General features: G+C 37.3%; 1 protein-coding gene across 2 annotated transcripts; it reads right to left on the reverse strand.

Annotated features, from left to right (window-relative positions):
• Window positions 1-218: 218 nt before the first annotated feature.
• On the reverse strand, window positions 219-6,996 carry gal (galanin/GMAP prepropeptide). Of its 2 annotated transcripts, XM_044124080.1 has the most exons (7): window positions 6,838-6,996; window positions 6,652-6,732; window positions 4,884-4,938; window positions 4,344-4,415; window positions 1,281-1,367; window positions 1,044-1,115; window positions 219-440 (listed from the first exon to the last, which is right to left on the reverse strand). In XM_044124080.1, the coding sequence occupies exons 2-7, from the start codon at window positions 6,730-6,732 to the stop codon at window positions 379-381; spliced, it is 429 nt and encodes a 142-aa protein (XP_043980015.1). In that variant the 5' UTR covers window positions 6,838-6,996; the 3' UTR covers window positions 219-378. The 2 variants fall into 2 exon arrangements, with proteins under 2 accessions (XP_043980015.1, XP_043980014.1); XM_044124079.1 differs by lacking the exon at window positions 4,344-4,415 and having other exon boundaries at window positions 6,838-6,991.
• Window positions 6,997-15,178: the final 8,182 nt, after the last annotated feature.

Here is a 15,178-nt window from a genome sequence, read left to right on the forward strand (position 1 = left end):
AACCACTCCCTACTTTTTGCTTTGTAAAATAAGAGCTGTGTCATTTTAGAATTAATTGTTTCAAATGGTAAAGACAAGCATATCAAATAAGGCATGTCATGAATCTATTTCAATTTGCCCATTTCACTGTATTCTTGCAGTCCTGTGACAGAATGGTAAATAGACATGGCAATATGTAATATTTGCACCCATCTGCAGCCGACAAACACAGAATGAGCTTCAGTACATAAAAGATTTATTTACACAGGAACAGAAATAACCAAGATGTATAGTTGGGGAATATAAGTTTGCCCATGGAGTTAAGATAATTGGACATTTAGAGAACTGGTAGGTCAAACATCTGAAACACTGTTGGAGGACACAGATGGAGGAGAAATGTTAGGGATTGGTCAGTTCATCTGATGACACAGGAGAAGACAGGCTGTCCAGGGCTCCCATCTCTGAAATCACACACAAGACAAACATGAACAGCATTCAGAAAAAACCTGCCCTGCTTCCTCTAGAGTCTCATGTTAATCATCACCTCTGAGACGTCTCGACAGGACGTGTAACAGTAAAAACCATAACCCTCTTGAATAGATTTGATATGTGGAAAAATAATTAGATACTTAATGAGCGCCCCCAAATGGTGAGATAATTATTTGTTTGAATCAATCAGATAATTACAGAAGCGTTTTCATGGCCAGTTTGGGAATACATTGAGGAGTTTCTCCTTATAACAAGGACGTTTCTCATTTCAATGAGATATAAAAATACACTCCTCTGACAGATTACAACTGCTCAAAAAGGCCTAAAGGGGCTCGCCACCATCCTTCCCACTCTGTTTCTTTAAGGCAACATCTAAAAATCCCAAGAGATTTTGCTGTTTTACTGTTATGACCTTTTTGTTATTTTGACAAGATTTGCATTCTTTTATAAGAAAGTTTTCTTGTTTAAATGAGACGCTTCTCCTGAATTTATGTCCAAGCTCTGGCACTTAAACACTTTCATATGATTTCATATTTCAAAATTATGCCATCAGTTTCACTTTAACTCAAAAATACCTTTAAGTTTGAGATACGACAGGAAATCGAGGACAGTGTGGATGACGTCTTCATCTCCTATTCGCAAGGAACCTACAGAGGCACAGCAGCAGAATGCAGAAACCTCAGAGTTGACTTTGTTTTCTTCTTACAAATGATCAAATGCAGGTTTTCTGATTCCTAGGTTTTTCTTCAAGCAACTTTCAGCAACATCTATTCCAGAATATAGCATAAAATCTGTGTGGGAGAGTGACAGACCTGTTCTGAAGTCTTCGTCCTGCCCCATGTCTCTCTTGCCAGCCAGACCCGCCTTGTCTCCCAGTGTCCTGTGTCCATCTATTCCGTCTGGACAGTGAGGAGTGACCACAGTCAAATGTAATCATATAAGCAGTGAAGCAGTCAAATTAGTTTTTTAACCAGTGCAGCGTTAACTCTGGTAATACGGTACATTTGTTTTCTACAACTTAATGGAAGAATGATTTCCAAGCTAGCTCAGCTAAAAATGTTATTTGACAATTAAAAGCTTAACTATTTTGAGTATAAGCAGTATTTTCTAAACACCCCACTGTTTCAGAGGCATCATGCAGACACACATACATACATACATGCTCTCTAAAGAAGAGTTCAAGGACAGCTTTAACAGTTGGATAACTCAGCACTACATTTGGTTTGTTAATGTTTTCTTCAGTTTTAGAACTTGTACAGACCAGCTGCAGGGCTTGGCTCATGGAATTGCAATGAAGCTGAGAACAGAAAGGACATTCAAAATATGACTTTTAATGCAAACACAAAATGTCCTATAGCAATTAAAAAATAAAAACAGAAAAGCAAAGCGGTTTCCTAGATTGTAGCAGTTGTCATTAATAATGACTAAGAGAGTTTTAGATTGTATTGAAAAGGCAACAGATTCTTCTTATCCTAGAAGCTGTTTGATTTATTTTTACATATTTTTGTTTTATAAATTCAGTCACTGGGGCTATTTATCTTAAGTGATTTATGATATTTATGTACAGGGTTCAGGGTTTCCCCCAGAAAACCTGCTAAGCCCACCATGGTGTTCAGTCCACCATGTTTTTGTATTAAAACATATTAAGTTGACAAGAAATGTAAACTATTACTGCGTAATTATGTTACTGGAAGACATTTCCAACACACAACTATACAGTTGTAAAGCGACTAACAAAAAAAATTTAAAAATACAATCAAAATTAATAGAAACGATTTGCACTTCCAAATTAAGTCATCAGTTAGTAGATCTAAACACACTTTTAATGCATTCAGAACCGGTCCATGGCATAAATTAACTAAGCATCTCCAGAGGCATCTCCAAGGCCCCATAAATGCAAACATTTTAACACAGACCACAGATACAGAAATTTAACATTTGTTTATTGACAATGTCAGGGCTGTTAAATTAAATGCTTTCAAATAAATTAAAAGATTTTAAATTGTTTAACATTGACTTTGTAAAAGTTCAAAGAACGGTCTTCATAGTTAGGATTGAGAGTGCTTCAGCCACAATCTGAAGTGTTCTCCAAAGAAACACAACTCCTCTCAGGGCGGTGATATAAATGCAGATGTAGCTTCTCTAAAAGAACACCTGCCAAGTCGTCCAGTTTGAGTGAGAAGTGGTGCGCCAGCCGCACCGGAGTAAACGTGAGAGATGCAGCTGCGGTGATGCGCTTGGCGGTAACATGTAGAGAGGCCAGCTAATCGTTATGCTCCCAGCTTTATGAAATGTTCAATACAGTAAACATAAACCCCTTTTCTCAGGAATGAATCTGCTCTGCCGGTTCAATGATCGGCGCAGCAAAGACGCTTCCAGTTCGGGGTTACTGGTGTAAGTAAACCCAGGTACATAATACACAGGAGGGAAACCCTGTATATCTAACAGCAAGTAGAAATTTATAAATAGTTGTGCTTAAAAAAATAAAAAATGAAAACTTTTATATATATTGGAACCAATTGAAATATTCCCAGTGAATTTGTTTGCCTGAGACAAATCACACTTAGAGACAGTTGATGTATCATGCTGTGGTCATAACAGAAGCCGGCGATACCAGTGTCTGCCTTCCAGACACTGGTAACTCTTTGTTCCAACATGTGGAACCAGTCACTGCACACCCACATAACAATGTGGAAATGACTACAGTAACTTAGCCATGAAGTACTGATGGCCGTAATGTACAGCGACCACAAACCTCCTGCAGAGTCAATGACTGAACTCCAAACTTCATGTTCCTTTCACATCAGCTCAAGAGCCGGACAGACAGATCTTCATGGAATGGGTTGCCATGTCTGAGCTGCTGTGCCCAAGCCTTAAATCACCAAAAGCCGAGTAAAGCAAAGCGATGTAAGGTGATGCAGTGGTGTAAAACTAGCCAACAATGGACATTAAAGAAGTGGAGATATGTTCTCAACTGTGATGAAACACAACTCTGTCTAGCAGGTCAATGGACAAGTCTGGGTTTGGCAGTTACCAGGACAACAGAACTTACTCTGACTGCGTCGAGTCCAGTATAAAGTTTGATCCAAAGAGATGGTGATATGAGAAAGTTTTTCAGCAGATGGTCTCAGCCCCTTAGTTTCAGTGAGGAGAGCCCCCAATGCTTCTGCATGCCAAACATTTTGGACAACTAGATACAACTAGCTGTGTGATGTAATATGACTGAGGTCCATAAAGACATGACTGATTAAGTTTGGTGTGAAAGAACTCGATGCTTCAGTTTCAAAGTATGACTTCAACCACCAGAACACATTTTGGATAAATCTTGGTGGAGAGGGAGAGCCGGATTAGTCCAAAAACAGACAGACTGTCATGTTCCGAGTTTTTCTGTGTATTTATTTTGAGTTTCTGTGTCCTTGAGTCTCTGTGTTGTCCTGTCTCCCTTTGATTGTTTACCAGGTGTGTCTTGTTTTCCTTGATTGGAAAATAATGACTGTCATTTAAATGTACCTTCTTCGTCCTCTCCAAAATGATGTAATTAGTTATTACATAATTGTTGCTTTTTTCAAATCTGATTCCACTTGTTATAACAGTGTAGAAGAATGTATAATCAGGCTATTTATGAGAGTTACAGGAGGTTTTACAGATTTTTACTTTTTGTGATTCCATCTTATTCATGATGGACTCAATTCCTTCTGTTTAACGCGTCGGCAAAAATGCACCATTGGGACGGAGAAGAATGGTGGCATGAGAGGACAGCATGAGGATGTGTCCGCTGATGGACAACAGAAGCAGCTTAAAAGAAAAGATGTAAACAAACAGCAATTCCTGGCCTGACGCCAAGGCCCTGCAGCGGCCGTATGTTTCTATCTTACATTGAGTGACCAGCTCGTCTCTGCCTCTGGCACTGGGGGAATCCTTTATCTGAATTAGGTGATCAATACGACCTGAAACACAGGATGAGGCAGGAGCAACCTTTACCTGGGCTCCACACACACACACACATACACGCACACACACACACACACACGCGTGCACACACACACGCACGCTGAGACACACTGCTCATGGTCCAGGCTTTGTGTTCTCATCTAACTGGACCTTATTAAGAACACACACACACACATACATCTGGACACCCATTGTTAACTTAATGTGTCCTCTGAAGCTAATGAAGTCATCTTCAAATTACACTAGATTAGCTGATCCACAGAGAAGACGGACACAGACAAAGAAACACATCAACACAAAGATGAGCTCCATCAGCTCTTTTGTGCACTTTGTTAAATGAGCAACATTTTCAGGGAGAACAAAGAGTAGCGAAGGGGTGTGAGCTGCTGTGTGTGTGGGGAGGGGTGTGTGTCTGCGTGTGTGTGTGTGTTTGTGTCTCATGGTGTGTGTGCAGTCTTACTTACGAGGACCCAACAGGTAGCCAGCACTGTTCAGAGTCCAGCCACGCTTCTCCTTCGCCTGCAGGTTCCAAAGACACAGCAGGACAAACTCATTCATACGTTTTCCTGTTGTTTTATTTCTTTAACAACAAAAGATGACATGATGCTGATTTGAACTCTAGACCCCAGATATCAGAAGGAATGGAATACTTCCAAATGTAAAACAACAGTATGGATATTAATATCTGTTGTATAACATACAACCTTATTGTTATTAGTGTTCTGACACCATATTAAAAAAAAGAAAAAAAAAACATTTAGTTTTTTTTTTATAATATACTGTACGTAAGCTGAACATGTTTTTTTTTTTTTTGTTACACCTGTTACACCTCACTGTATGAGTATTTCAGGTCTGTGGATATTGGTAATTATTGATTGTATTTTTGTTTTAAATATCTGTATTACTACCAGACTGGTGGAGTGACCTTTTCTGTTTGATACACAGTTTTCACTCTTCCCCAGTGTTTATTTTAAAGTAGTTAAGAAGCATGGAGGTGAAAAATTCAACTGCTGCTGCGCAACTTATAGGTTTCAACCAGTGTGAGGGAGTCAGCTGATGCCATTCTTAGGTATATGTTGAATAATGAATATTCTATCAAACATATTATTATTGATTTATTGTCCAGCCAACTATTATTATGCTCAATATCACCTTTGCTAAGTGAGTCCTAAATTTCACACAAAAATGTTGGTCTCAAAACATCAATTGTAATTAAAAGTAAGTAAATGACTTCTGACTGGCTGTTAACTCCCTGATAGACGACGACATGAAGTTTTGGCTACAGAACAGCATGTTGCTGCTTCAGACTGAACATTATGTACAAAACAAAGACAACTGTCTTTTAGCTTTGCTGAGTTTCACAGTTTTATCTTCATTTGTAAGTTCTGGAAATTTGCTTCTTTCACGGCTTTTAAGGAATCTAGATATATCAGTATGAAACATTTTACAACGTATTAAATATTACTTTAAAAGACAAACATTTTTTTATTTTCTGTGTTAAGACACAGATGAGAAGAAAATTAGACTTGATTAGATTTTCTTTTAATAATTAAAATAATGCAAAAAATAAAAAAATAAAAATAACCGCCTAACACCCTCCAAATATCAGTTTATGCAAAGTTTAATATTTACCTCATAATTCACATAATATCAATCATTTAAACATGAAACTATGAGGTTACAGAGCAACAGCTTTGATTCAGTTCATGTTTTTACTAACAGAAGCCTTAACCGTCTTGTAATGTTGGTCAAAAGCTGAGTTGGATTGGTTGTCTTGGATGTCACACATGAACAAATACATTTTAAAAATGGCTGGAAAAAGAAGACGTTATTATGCAGCCATTTGTAAATGTATAGTAGGCAAATGATTAAATTTGTCTAAATTAGTCAACTTCACTTTTTGCTAATACAATGAAATTAACAAAAGTATCAGTGGTTTAATCGTGTATTTATATACACAAGTCTACTTCTAAATTCATTGATGTCTGTATGAAAAGAAAAAGGTTAAAATTTAAAAAATATATTTGTTGTCAGAATATCAAAGGACAAAAAAAAACAAAAAACAGAGAGCATCCATTAGTGGTTTTAACAAACAGAGGAGAGCTTTGTGAAATGTGAAAATATGTAATCCAGATTTGATTGGTTTAAAATGTTTAGACTTTCTAAAGCTAAACAGAAGCTGGTAACGTGAAGCTATTGCGTCAAAGTTGCGTTAACTGCGGAGAAACTTACCGCGATAACCAGACCGATGGTCTCGGAGAGGGTTGCGCAAAAGATGAGCGTCACGCAAAAAACGCCGAAGCACTTCTGCATCTGAGTCAGAAACAGAATAAGGGCTGAATAAAAGTCCCATTTAATCAGAAACAGTGTTGGCAAAAAAAAAAAAAAAAAAAAAGAAAAAAGAAAAAGTGCGCCTACCTTTCTTAGATCGGTCTGTCCGTCAGGTGGCGCTGTTCGAGCTGAAGTTGCCGCTGAGTCTGATCTGTGTGGGATGAAGTGAGGACTCCGGCCTCCTTTTATTGGCCTCAGCAGCCCGATTCTGCCGCCGCCTGCTGCCGTCAGCAGCCCCTCCTGTTCCTGCTCACAGGATGGGGAGGTTAGGCAGAATTCAATAGCTGGCCTGGTGCCATCATCAGATTTTTCCTTGTCGCCCTCGGAGACCTGAGATTGAATTTTACGGAGAAAACACGCCTGTCCTATATTTTCCCCTTCTAATCTGATCAAGAGTTCATTTGTCGAGTTCCCTCCATCACTGAGAGTCCTATTGGTCGATAAAGCATCTTCTTGTCGATGATCATAACCGAGGCGTTTTATAGTGTATACGTTTTTATTTATTTTAGTTGCTGCCAGTTTAAATCGGAAGTGGTCCTGAGGAACCCCACCTGAGTCTCATCATGTATTTATTGTCAATGAATAAAAATTCTTGTAATTTAAATATTTAATGATGAAGATTTATGATTTATTAGAATCTGCCCTTCTCTGATGAAGACAAGAGGACAGAAAAAAGTGAAAAAATTGTCTAAATTCTTAGTGCTGTTATAGAAAAATATCATAAGACAAGAAAAGAGCTTAAAAAAAAAACTTCTTCCCACCACAAACTTGCCAGTTTTGACTTTACAAGGGGGAATAAAACATGGAACAATAAAAGAGAAGAGAAAGTTAAAAGATAAGAATGTTTGGGATGAATGTCAGGAGAGATTTACAATAATGGAGATCGTTTTCAGACAACAGATTCCCTTTGTGATGCCATCTTCCCCACATGGAGCAACTTTTCAATCACCCAGCTGGAAATATTTTTAGCTCACTTTCAGTTCTGTGTTATAGTCTTAAACTTTTGATCAGCTGAAGGACAGCCTGTAAAAGTTTTAAGCTTCAATATACAATGCAGTAGGACTTTGTTTCAGCAAAAAACACCTAAAACCTGCGACTCCAAGGCCCTTCAGTCCTCTGAGCTGTGTGGGATTTGGAATCTATGATATGAAAGCTTGGTGCTTTGGAAAAAAATCTACTTTGTGTACATAAAGAGTGAGTTGTAACATGGTGTTACATCTCTCCCCACATGTATTAAAACATGCAAAAATGATCTTACTTTTCATTTTATTAATTAAAAAAAAATATGACATGACAGGTTTGGAGGCCTTGAGTTTGATTCCCGGACCCGACGACATTTGCCTCATGTCTTCCCTCTCCTTCCCCTTTTCATGTCAGCCTACTTTCATATAAGGGATGCTAGAGCCCACAAAAGACCCCCTGGAGGGGAGAGAAAAATAAAATATGATATTAGTCAAGAAAGATCCATTGACTGTTATCTATAACTCGTCATTCACAAAAGGATCATTTCGGCATCAAATTGCCAAAATCACAGCAATATTTAAAGCTGGGGGACTTTGCAAATTCTAAAATTCTGAAAAACTGTTGGGAAAGACTCAGTAATAAACAACAATAAACAATATATCATCAGACTGTCAGACATTATTGTTCCACATCAAAGACACATAACTGACAAGATTATAAACAAAGTGGGCAACAAAAACTGTCACTGATTTTGTTTTTTATTTGATTATGTTTGTTGATTTTATGGAGAAAAGGCATGAACAGCCAAACATCAGTGGCATAAATGATGGACTGTACACTATCTCTATATATTATCATTAGTTTATATTTCTAGTAAGAATTAGTGTTATAGCTGCGATTGGTTTCATGAATCCATCTTTAAAAGTCACTAATCTCAACCTGCCAGCTGTTTTACTACCACAGAGTCAGTGAGCAGCACCGTTCTGAACAATGGGCCAACCCATCCACAGGTTCAGTGAGAGATAAGAGAAGACAAACTGAAAATTTGATTGGGTTACATGAAACTGCTCTCATTTTCATAATGATCATGCCCGTGTTTGTATGTGTGAATAAACAATAAATAAATAAGCACTGCAATGGTTATTAGAAATATTATTAGGTTTACCTTGATTACCTTCAATCATTCAGAAAACATTCTCCAGCTTGTCCCTGAACTCCCTGAGCATTTCCTATTCTCCATTTGATCACGTCATACATCTGCAAAGGTTGCTTCAGGGCTGCATAGTTTCCTAATCAGCATTAGGCAAATCATTTTGCTTTTGCAAAAGCAGCAGCATTCTTATTGCTAAAGCTGATTATGGAATCTCTTTGAAGGTTTATTTGAAGAGGAAGTTGTTTGGTTGGCTTCCAATGGGAGATCAATGGTTCGATCCTCAGCCCCGCTTTGTGATGAAGTGTTTGAAGGTGTTCGACACTGAGCCGCCACGTGTCTCCTCATAAACCTGTTGCTTCTATGTCTGGATGGATGTATGAGAAAAGAGCTACGCAGATAAAGTGAAAGTATTCATATCATTTGAACTCTTTCACATTTATCACATTATAACCACAGTTTTCAATTTGACTTGAATTTTATGTGGCAGACAAAAAAAAAAACAAAAAAAAAAAACAGAGCATAATTCCAAAGGGAAAGAAAAATATAAATGATTTTCCTTTTCATGTTTTACAATAGCCTTTAAAGTTTGCTATGGATTTGAATTTGGCCCCTTTACTTTGACACCCAAAAATAAATTGTGTGTCCACGATCCTTCAGAAGTCCTTTATCTATAGTCACTTAGTCATTTTTCACCAAATCACCTCTGCAACATTTCCTTCACGTCTCCTCCGATCCTCACCATGTTCAGTTTGTCCAGCCGTTGTCCTCATCAGAGTTCTTCAGGTCTTCTCATTCATCTGTCTGCAACTGGTTCCTAAACCATTGTGACAAACCTTGACAGCCAAAGCTAAATCACAGTGTCTTAGATCACTGGTTCACAACCCTGGTTCTCAAACCCCTGTGTCCCTCGTGTTTTCAGTGTGTCTCTGTTCCAGCACACCTGATTCAAATGACTGCATGACCTCCTCTGCATGCCATCTAGTTCTGCTAAAGCCTGTTAATCACCCGATTATTTATGTCAGGAGTATGGGAGAAAGGAGATATCTAAAACATGCAGGGCATGTTTTAGACCCTGCATGTTGGGAAATACTGGCTTAGATCATGGCATATTCATGTGTTAGGTTTAGGCTAAGTGTCAGAGTCAAGTAATAGAAATAAATGAGAAATAAATCATGTCAAGACAGAGTCATTGTGAAGACAGAAATATGTCTTCACACGTGTAAATCTAAATATAAATATAAATATATAAAATTCCTATATATATATATATATATATATATATATATATATATATATATATATATATATATATATATATATATATATATATATATATAGATATATATATATATATAGATAGATAGATAGATAGATGAATCAAGAAGTCTCTTCTTTGGAGTGTTCCCGATTTTTGATCACTTCACTTAAAAAAGGTTCCCTGATTTTAAAACGTTGGCTGAAGAGGCAGAGTGCTGGTTCAGCCTCCAGAACAACACGATGATCCAGATGGCCCAGATACTCAAAGGGCCAGGAGAGAATCAGTGATTTGGCTGTGGTGTCAGCTGAAAGGGAACTGGTTGAGGTCCAGTGTTTTGTACCTGTGGCTCATCTAAAAACTGCAGTGGCCCTTGAGGACTGGAGTTTAACACCTGTGCCTTAGGGTATATCAACACTCTTTGGATGACACTGTGTGTTCTTTTGTGGTGCCTCCATCATCTTCTGAAGATGTTGGAGCTCATCAGAATGTCTCTGAGTTGTTGCCGTTGACTGCATGATATATTTTTAACACCTCTCTGGTAAGAACATCATCCCTAAAAGATTTTTACTCATCTTCTTCAATATTCATTAGCGACTCTAAAAAAAGGACCTAAAGTCAACTTGTTTTTAAGAATTTCTCCAGTTTTCTGCCATAAATCCCTCACCGGCCTTCTTTGGAGTTCATTTTTGTCAAGGCAAACATTCCCTCCAGTAAATTGAGGGTTGTAGCAACACCCCTCAAAAGTAAAATAAGGCGCCTTTTTCTTCAATTAAACACTTATCTGTGTGCTTAATTAAACACCAACTCTCAAGCCTCAACACACAAGTCAGTATGCATGAAAGGAAGGACCCAACTCACCTGCTAACTGTCTGGCAGGAGGCTGTGCCATAAGAAGGCTGTCCAGAGTACTTTAACCCCATGTTGCCAGTTTCAACACTGACGGACTCTGTGGTGCATGTCTTTGTGGCCTGCTGTGGCTTTCTTTTTGTGGCTGTAACTCCATCTACCTTTTCCTGGACCCGTTAATGATACCACAATAGCTCAGTAGTCATATCCTCTTTCCTTTCTTTGTGTTCTCAGAAAATAGGGGTCTGTCCTGCCCTGTCCTCCCCTTGTCTGCTTTGAGCTTAATGGCAACGCGCACAATGCTGTCCCATCTCCAGCTCTTAAAGCATCATAACTGGAAATTCTTGGAGGATAAAAAGAAAAAAACCCATTACAATTCACATTCCAGTTTCTTCATTTCATTTATTTAACATTAAAAACATTTTAATGTTTTTATCTTGTACATGTGGCTCTTATTTGGTCCACACTAACTTAGGACAGTTTGTTAATCCATCATTATGATACATGGTAAGGACCAACCCCGCAATCTTGAGATGAGAAAATGACCCTGTGAGCCACAATTATCGTCTTGTTTTCAATGTAAAGTTAGTTGCTGGACGACACATGCAGCCAGAAGCACCATTCTCCAGCTGGCTGTGGCATCACTTTTTATTTTTTGGGTGAAAAATATTTTCTCCATTCTTTGGGAACATGGTGGTCCCTGATTACCTATCAATCATAAGATCATGAAAATAACTTCACAGGTGAACTCCATCTTTAGGATGTAGTTTAGATAGATGAGTAAAAGGAGTGGAATTTTACTGTCTGGGCCACTCTGTGATTTTTCCCTTAAGGACTCATGGCTGCAGTCCAGGACTGAAACGATAAACCCTCCCACCAATTCCCTCTTAAGACAGCATCAGTTACTTATATTGTAGCATAAAACTCTGATGAAGATGATAACTTTTTAAATCACTTCTTCAAAGTCAGCTTTATTTAGAACTGTGGAAATAAACAAGTCAATAGTTTACATTGAAGAGATCTTTTCATAACTGCCACTATAACTCAATTGACAGCTTCACACAGGTCATTACTGACAGCAGTGAGAAAAACCAGAACAGGAGAACAACCAGATCTTCTAACAGCATCAGCATAAATCCATATTGATCTCCCCATGGACATTGTTTTTACATCTCCTCAATTCAATATGTTTGTGCTAGCCTAATAACTCTGAGGTAAGGTCCAAATCAAGGATGGAAAAGGATTGAAGTAAAATTCATGATTATTAGGACTAATGTCAGCCTTTAGGCTAAATGGTAAATGCTTGATTTCCAAGGTAACTGTATAAAATTCTTGAAGACATCTTTTTATAACAAATATTGGCAAAACAAAACTGATTGCTGGCTTCTGCAGCAATCAGATTTGCTGCAGAAGCCAGGATTTGAACTTTATCAGGAATGATTTCAGCCTGATCTGTAACCTTCCAAAGCCAAGACGACTGCTCTATCCAATGAGCCACCGATTGTGTGATGTTCCCTTTAAACATGGATAAAATTAAAGACCATTTACAGTGTGCTGACATGGTGATCTATTTTGTCACAAATCCAAACCAAGGCTTACTTAAAAGCGGGACTTTTCTGACAATAAATATTTTTATTTTATTTCTACCTTCTTATTTGAGAGTCTAAGAGTGTCAACATTGTTGCCAGATCAATGTTATTTTTCCTTTGGGTCTGTTATTGCCTGTCACTGATGACTCATACAATATGATACCATGAGTGATATCTTTCAGTGGTCTTACTTCAATCCTCAATGAAAGCATTTCTAGATTTTTCCCCACTAAACACTTCAAAACATGTCAAAATTGGGTTGAACAATGCTGGGTTAATTAATTTTTTTGTTACTTTTGTAACATTGCATCTTTTCCTGATAGAATCATATCATGGTCCACTGTTTGGACTCTGCACTCAACACGGTGGCTGCAGAATTCAAAGTGTGTAATTTCCTTCCTCAGAAAATGGCCATATTAGAAGAAACAACAGAAGTATTTTTACTTCTGCTTCCTGACATTAATTCTCTATATTGGAGGCCTGAGGTCAGTTTGAGTCAAATGGAGATGAAGCATCTATATTAAGGCTTGTTTCCCAGGACTTCCTCAGCACTAAATTCAGTTACATCAAGTTATGCTTTACTTTCAATACCCACATTCAATCTAAATGCTTTCTTTTTGAAAGCATTTAGTCAGGTCTAACAATTTATTTTATTTTCAAAGGGAATTGCTGATTTCTATCCAAGAAATAATAAGGAGCTAAGAATGGAATTATAAAATTATTGAAAGGACTTACAATATGATGTTAAACTGACTTGGACAAAGTAATTTTAGTAAATCCTTGTCTATGTTATGGCTGTAAGGTTTACAATGTGTATATCACATAAGATAATCTTATAAAAATGTATCCTATTATCAGTCTGCTTGATGGAGACAGAAGGTATGTTCATGATGTAAATGTTTTAAATGTTGATTTAAATATTGTGTATTTGTTTAATGCCAGAACTGAAGTTAATTTACGTTTTATTTTACAGTAATTCACTTTAATGATGAATTAAATTTCATCATTAAAGTGTGTAAAGAATGCTTACAATAGTGGTTTGACTTGATTACAATGCATTTGTTTCTTTATCAGTCATTTCTCTGACCCCTTCAGCACGGCTACAGTCTATTGAAGGCTTTCTGTCAAACTTAGAACAACGGTCTTCATAAACATAATCTGTATGGGTCATTTTAAAATTGATAATTTTATTTTATAACATTAGACTGTTAAACCAATAATAGTACTTGACTAAATTTTAAAATTAATTAGTGATATTTTAATGCTAGGTGATATAGACCAAACAGACATAAGACAACAGAATCACAGACAAAACACATTGGTTTCTGATCGGTGGGATCGCTGACTGAACAGATAAAACTCCAGGCTTATCCAGGCCTGGCTGTCAGCCTGGTCTGGAGCAGGCTAACTGCACTGGGTAAATTGCCATGGTAACCTATATGTTACAGCTTTTGTGACACTGAATCAAGGCTTAATCCACTTTTAAACCTTGTGAAACAGCCCTCTTTAGACCATTCCAGCCTCTCTTCTCTTTGTTGGGAAACACCCAGAAATGGTGACAACCTGAAGCTGTTATATGATCTGCTGACCAGAACGTGCAGAAAGCAGCCAGGATCAGCGGCTGGTGCAGACTTGACTGACTCCTTTGGCTCTGTATTGCTGTTCTCACCTTGCATCATTTTAATAAATTTCTTACTTCTTCTCATCCAAACTTTTGTTAAAGTATTTTTTTTTCCGTTCATGTTAGCTGGTTTGATCAGACAGCGGTTTGATTGTCCACTCCACTATGTGGCCATTCTGTCACCTCCTGCTATTAATATGTGCAAATTACACTTAATCACTCTTCATTTAGGTCATCTTCAAATGGGGCTGAGTCTGCCATCTAAACACATTAGATTTGGACAAGACAATTATGTGTTATTTGTGAGGAGAAGGTGTAATGGCTGCCTCTCTTTGTTGGAGCATCTCTTTGCTTTATATGATGTTTAATACATTGTAATCCTCCTTTAACTCAGAACATGCGATTCAGAAAGCTATTATTTGAAAGATATTTTAAAAGTTATTTATCTACTTAGTAACCTACTTTACCAGAAAATAACACACACTGAAATGTCATTCTGTATACATGAGGAAAAAAAAGGTTTTAAAAGTATAACAGAGAGAACATCTTTTTAGACCTGGGTTTGTTGAGCATCTCCACTTTATATAAAAGTCTATGATTCAATTCTACTCCACTGAAGAAGCCACCTATAACAACTGTTCACATCCATGTAATAAATACAAATCCAAATCTCCAATGAAGGTTCTTTGTATAAATATCGTCACAGATAAAAAGTTTTAGCAAGAAATGCATTTGACCTTTTTCCATTTCCATGAATCACTGAAGAACTATTTAAATGTATTTATGAAAAGGCCAAAAAGCTTTTTAAGTTAGAGACTCACATTTATGTGAGACTCTGTCAGTGTTGTTACCCTTCTGACCACAATTTCTGCAATTCTCTTTGACATGTTTGTATAAACTGATAATTACTTCAGCTAACACCTTTTGAGACACTTTTTGTTGTTGTTGTTTTTTTGTTTGTTTTTTTTTACTCATTTGACAAACAACTGAAATAAATT

Source organism: Gambusia affinis, linkage group LG08 (genome assembly GCF_019740435.1).
Source record: "Gambusia affinis linkage group LG08, SWU_Gaff_1.0, whole genome shotgun sequence".
Lineage (NCBI taxonomy): Eukaryota > Metazoa > Chordata > Actinopteri > Cyprinodontiformes > Poeciliidae > Gambusia > Gambusia affinis.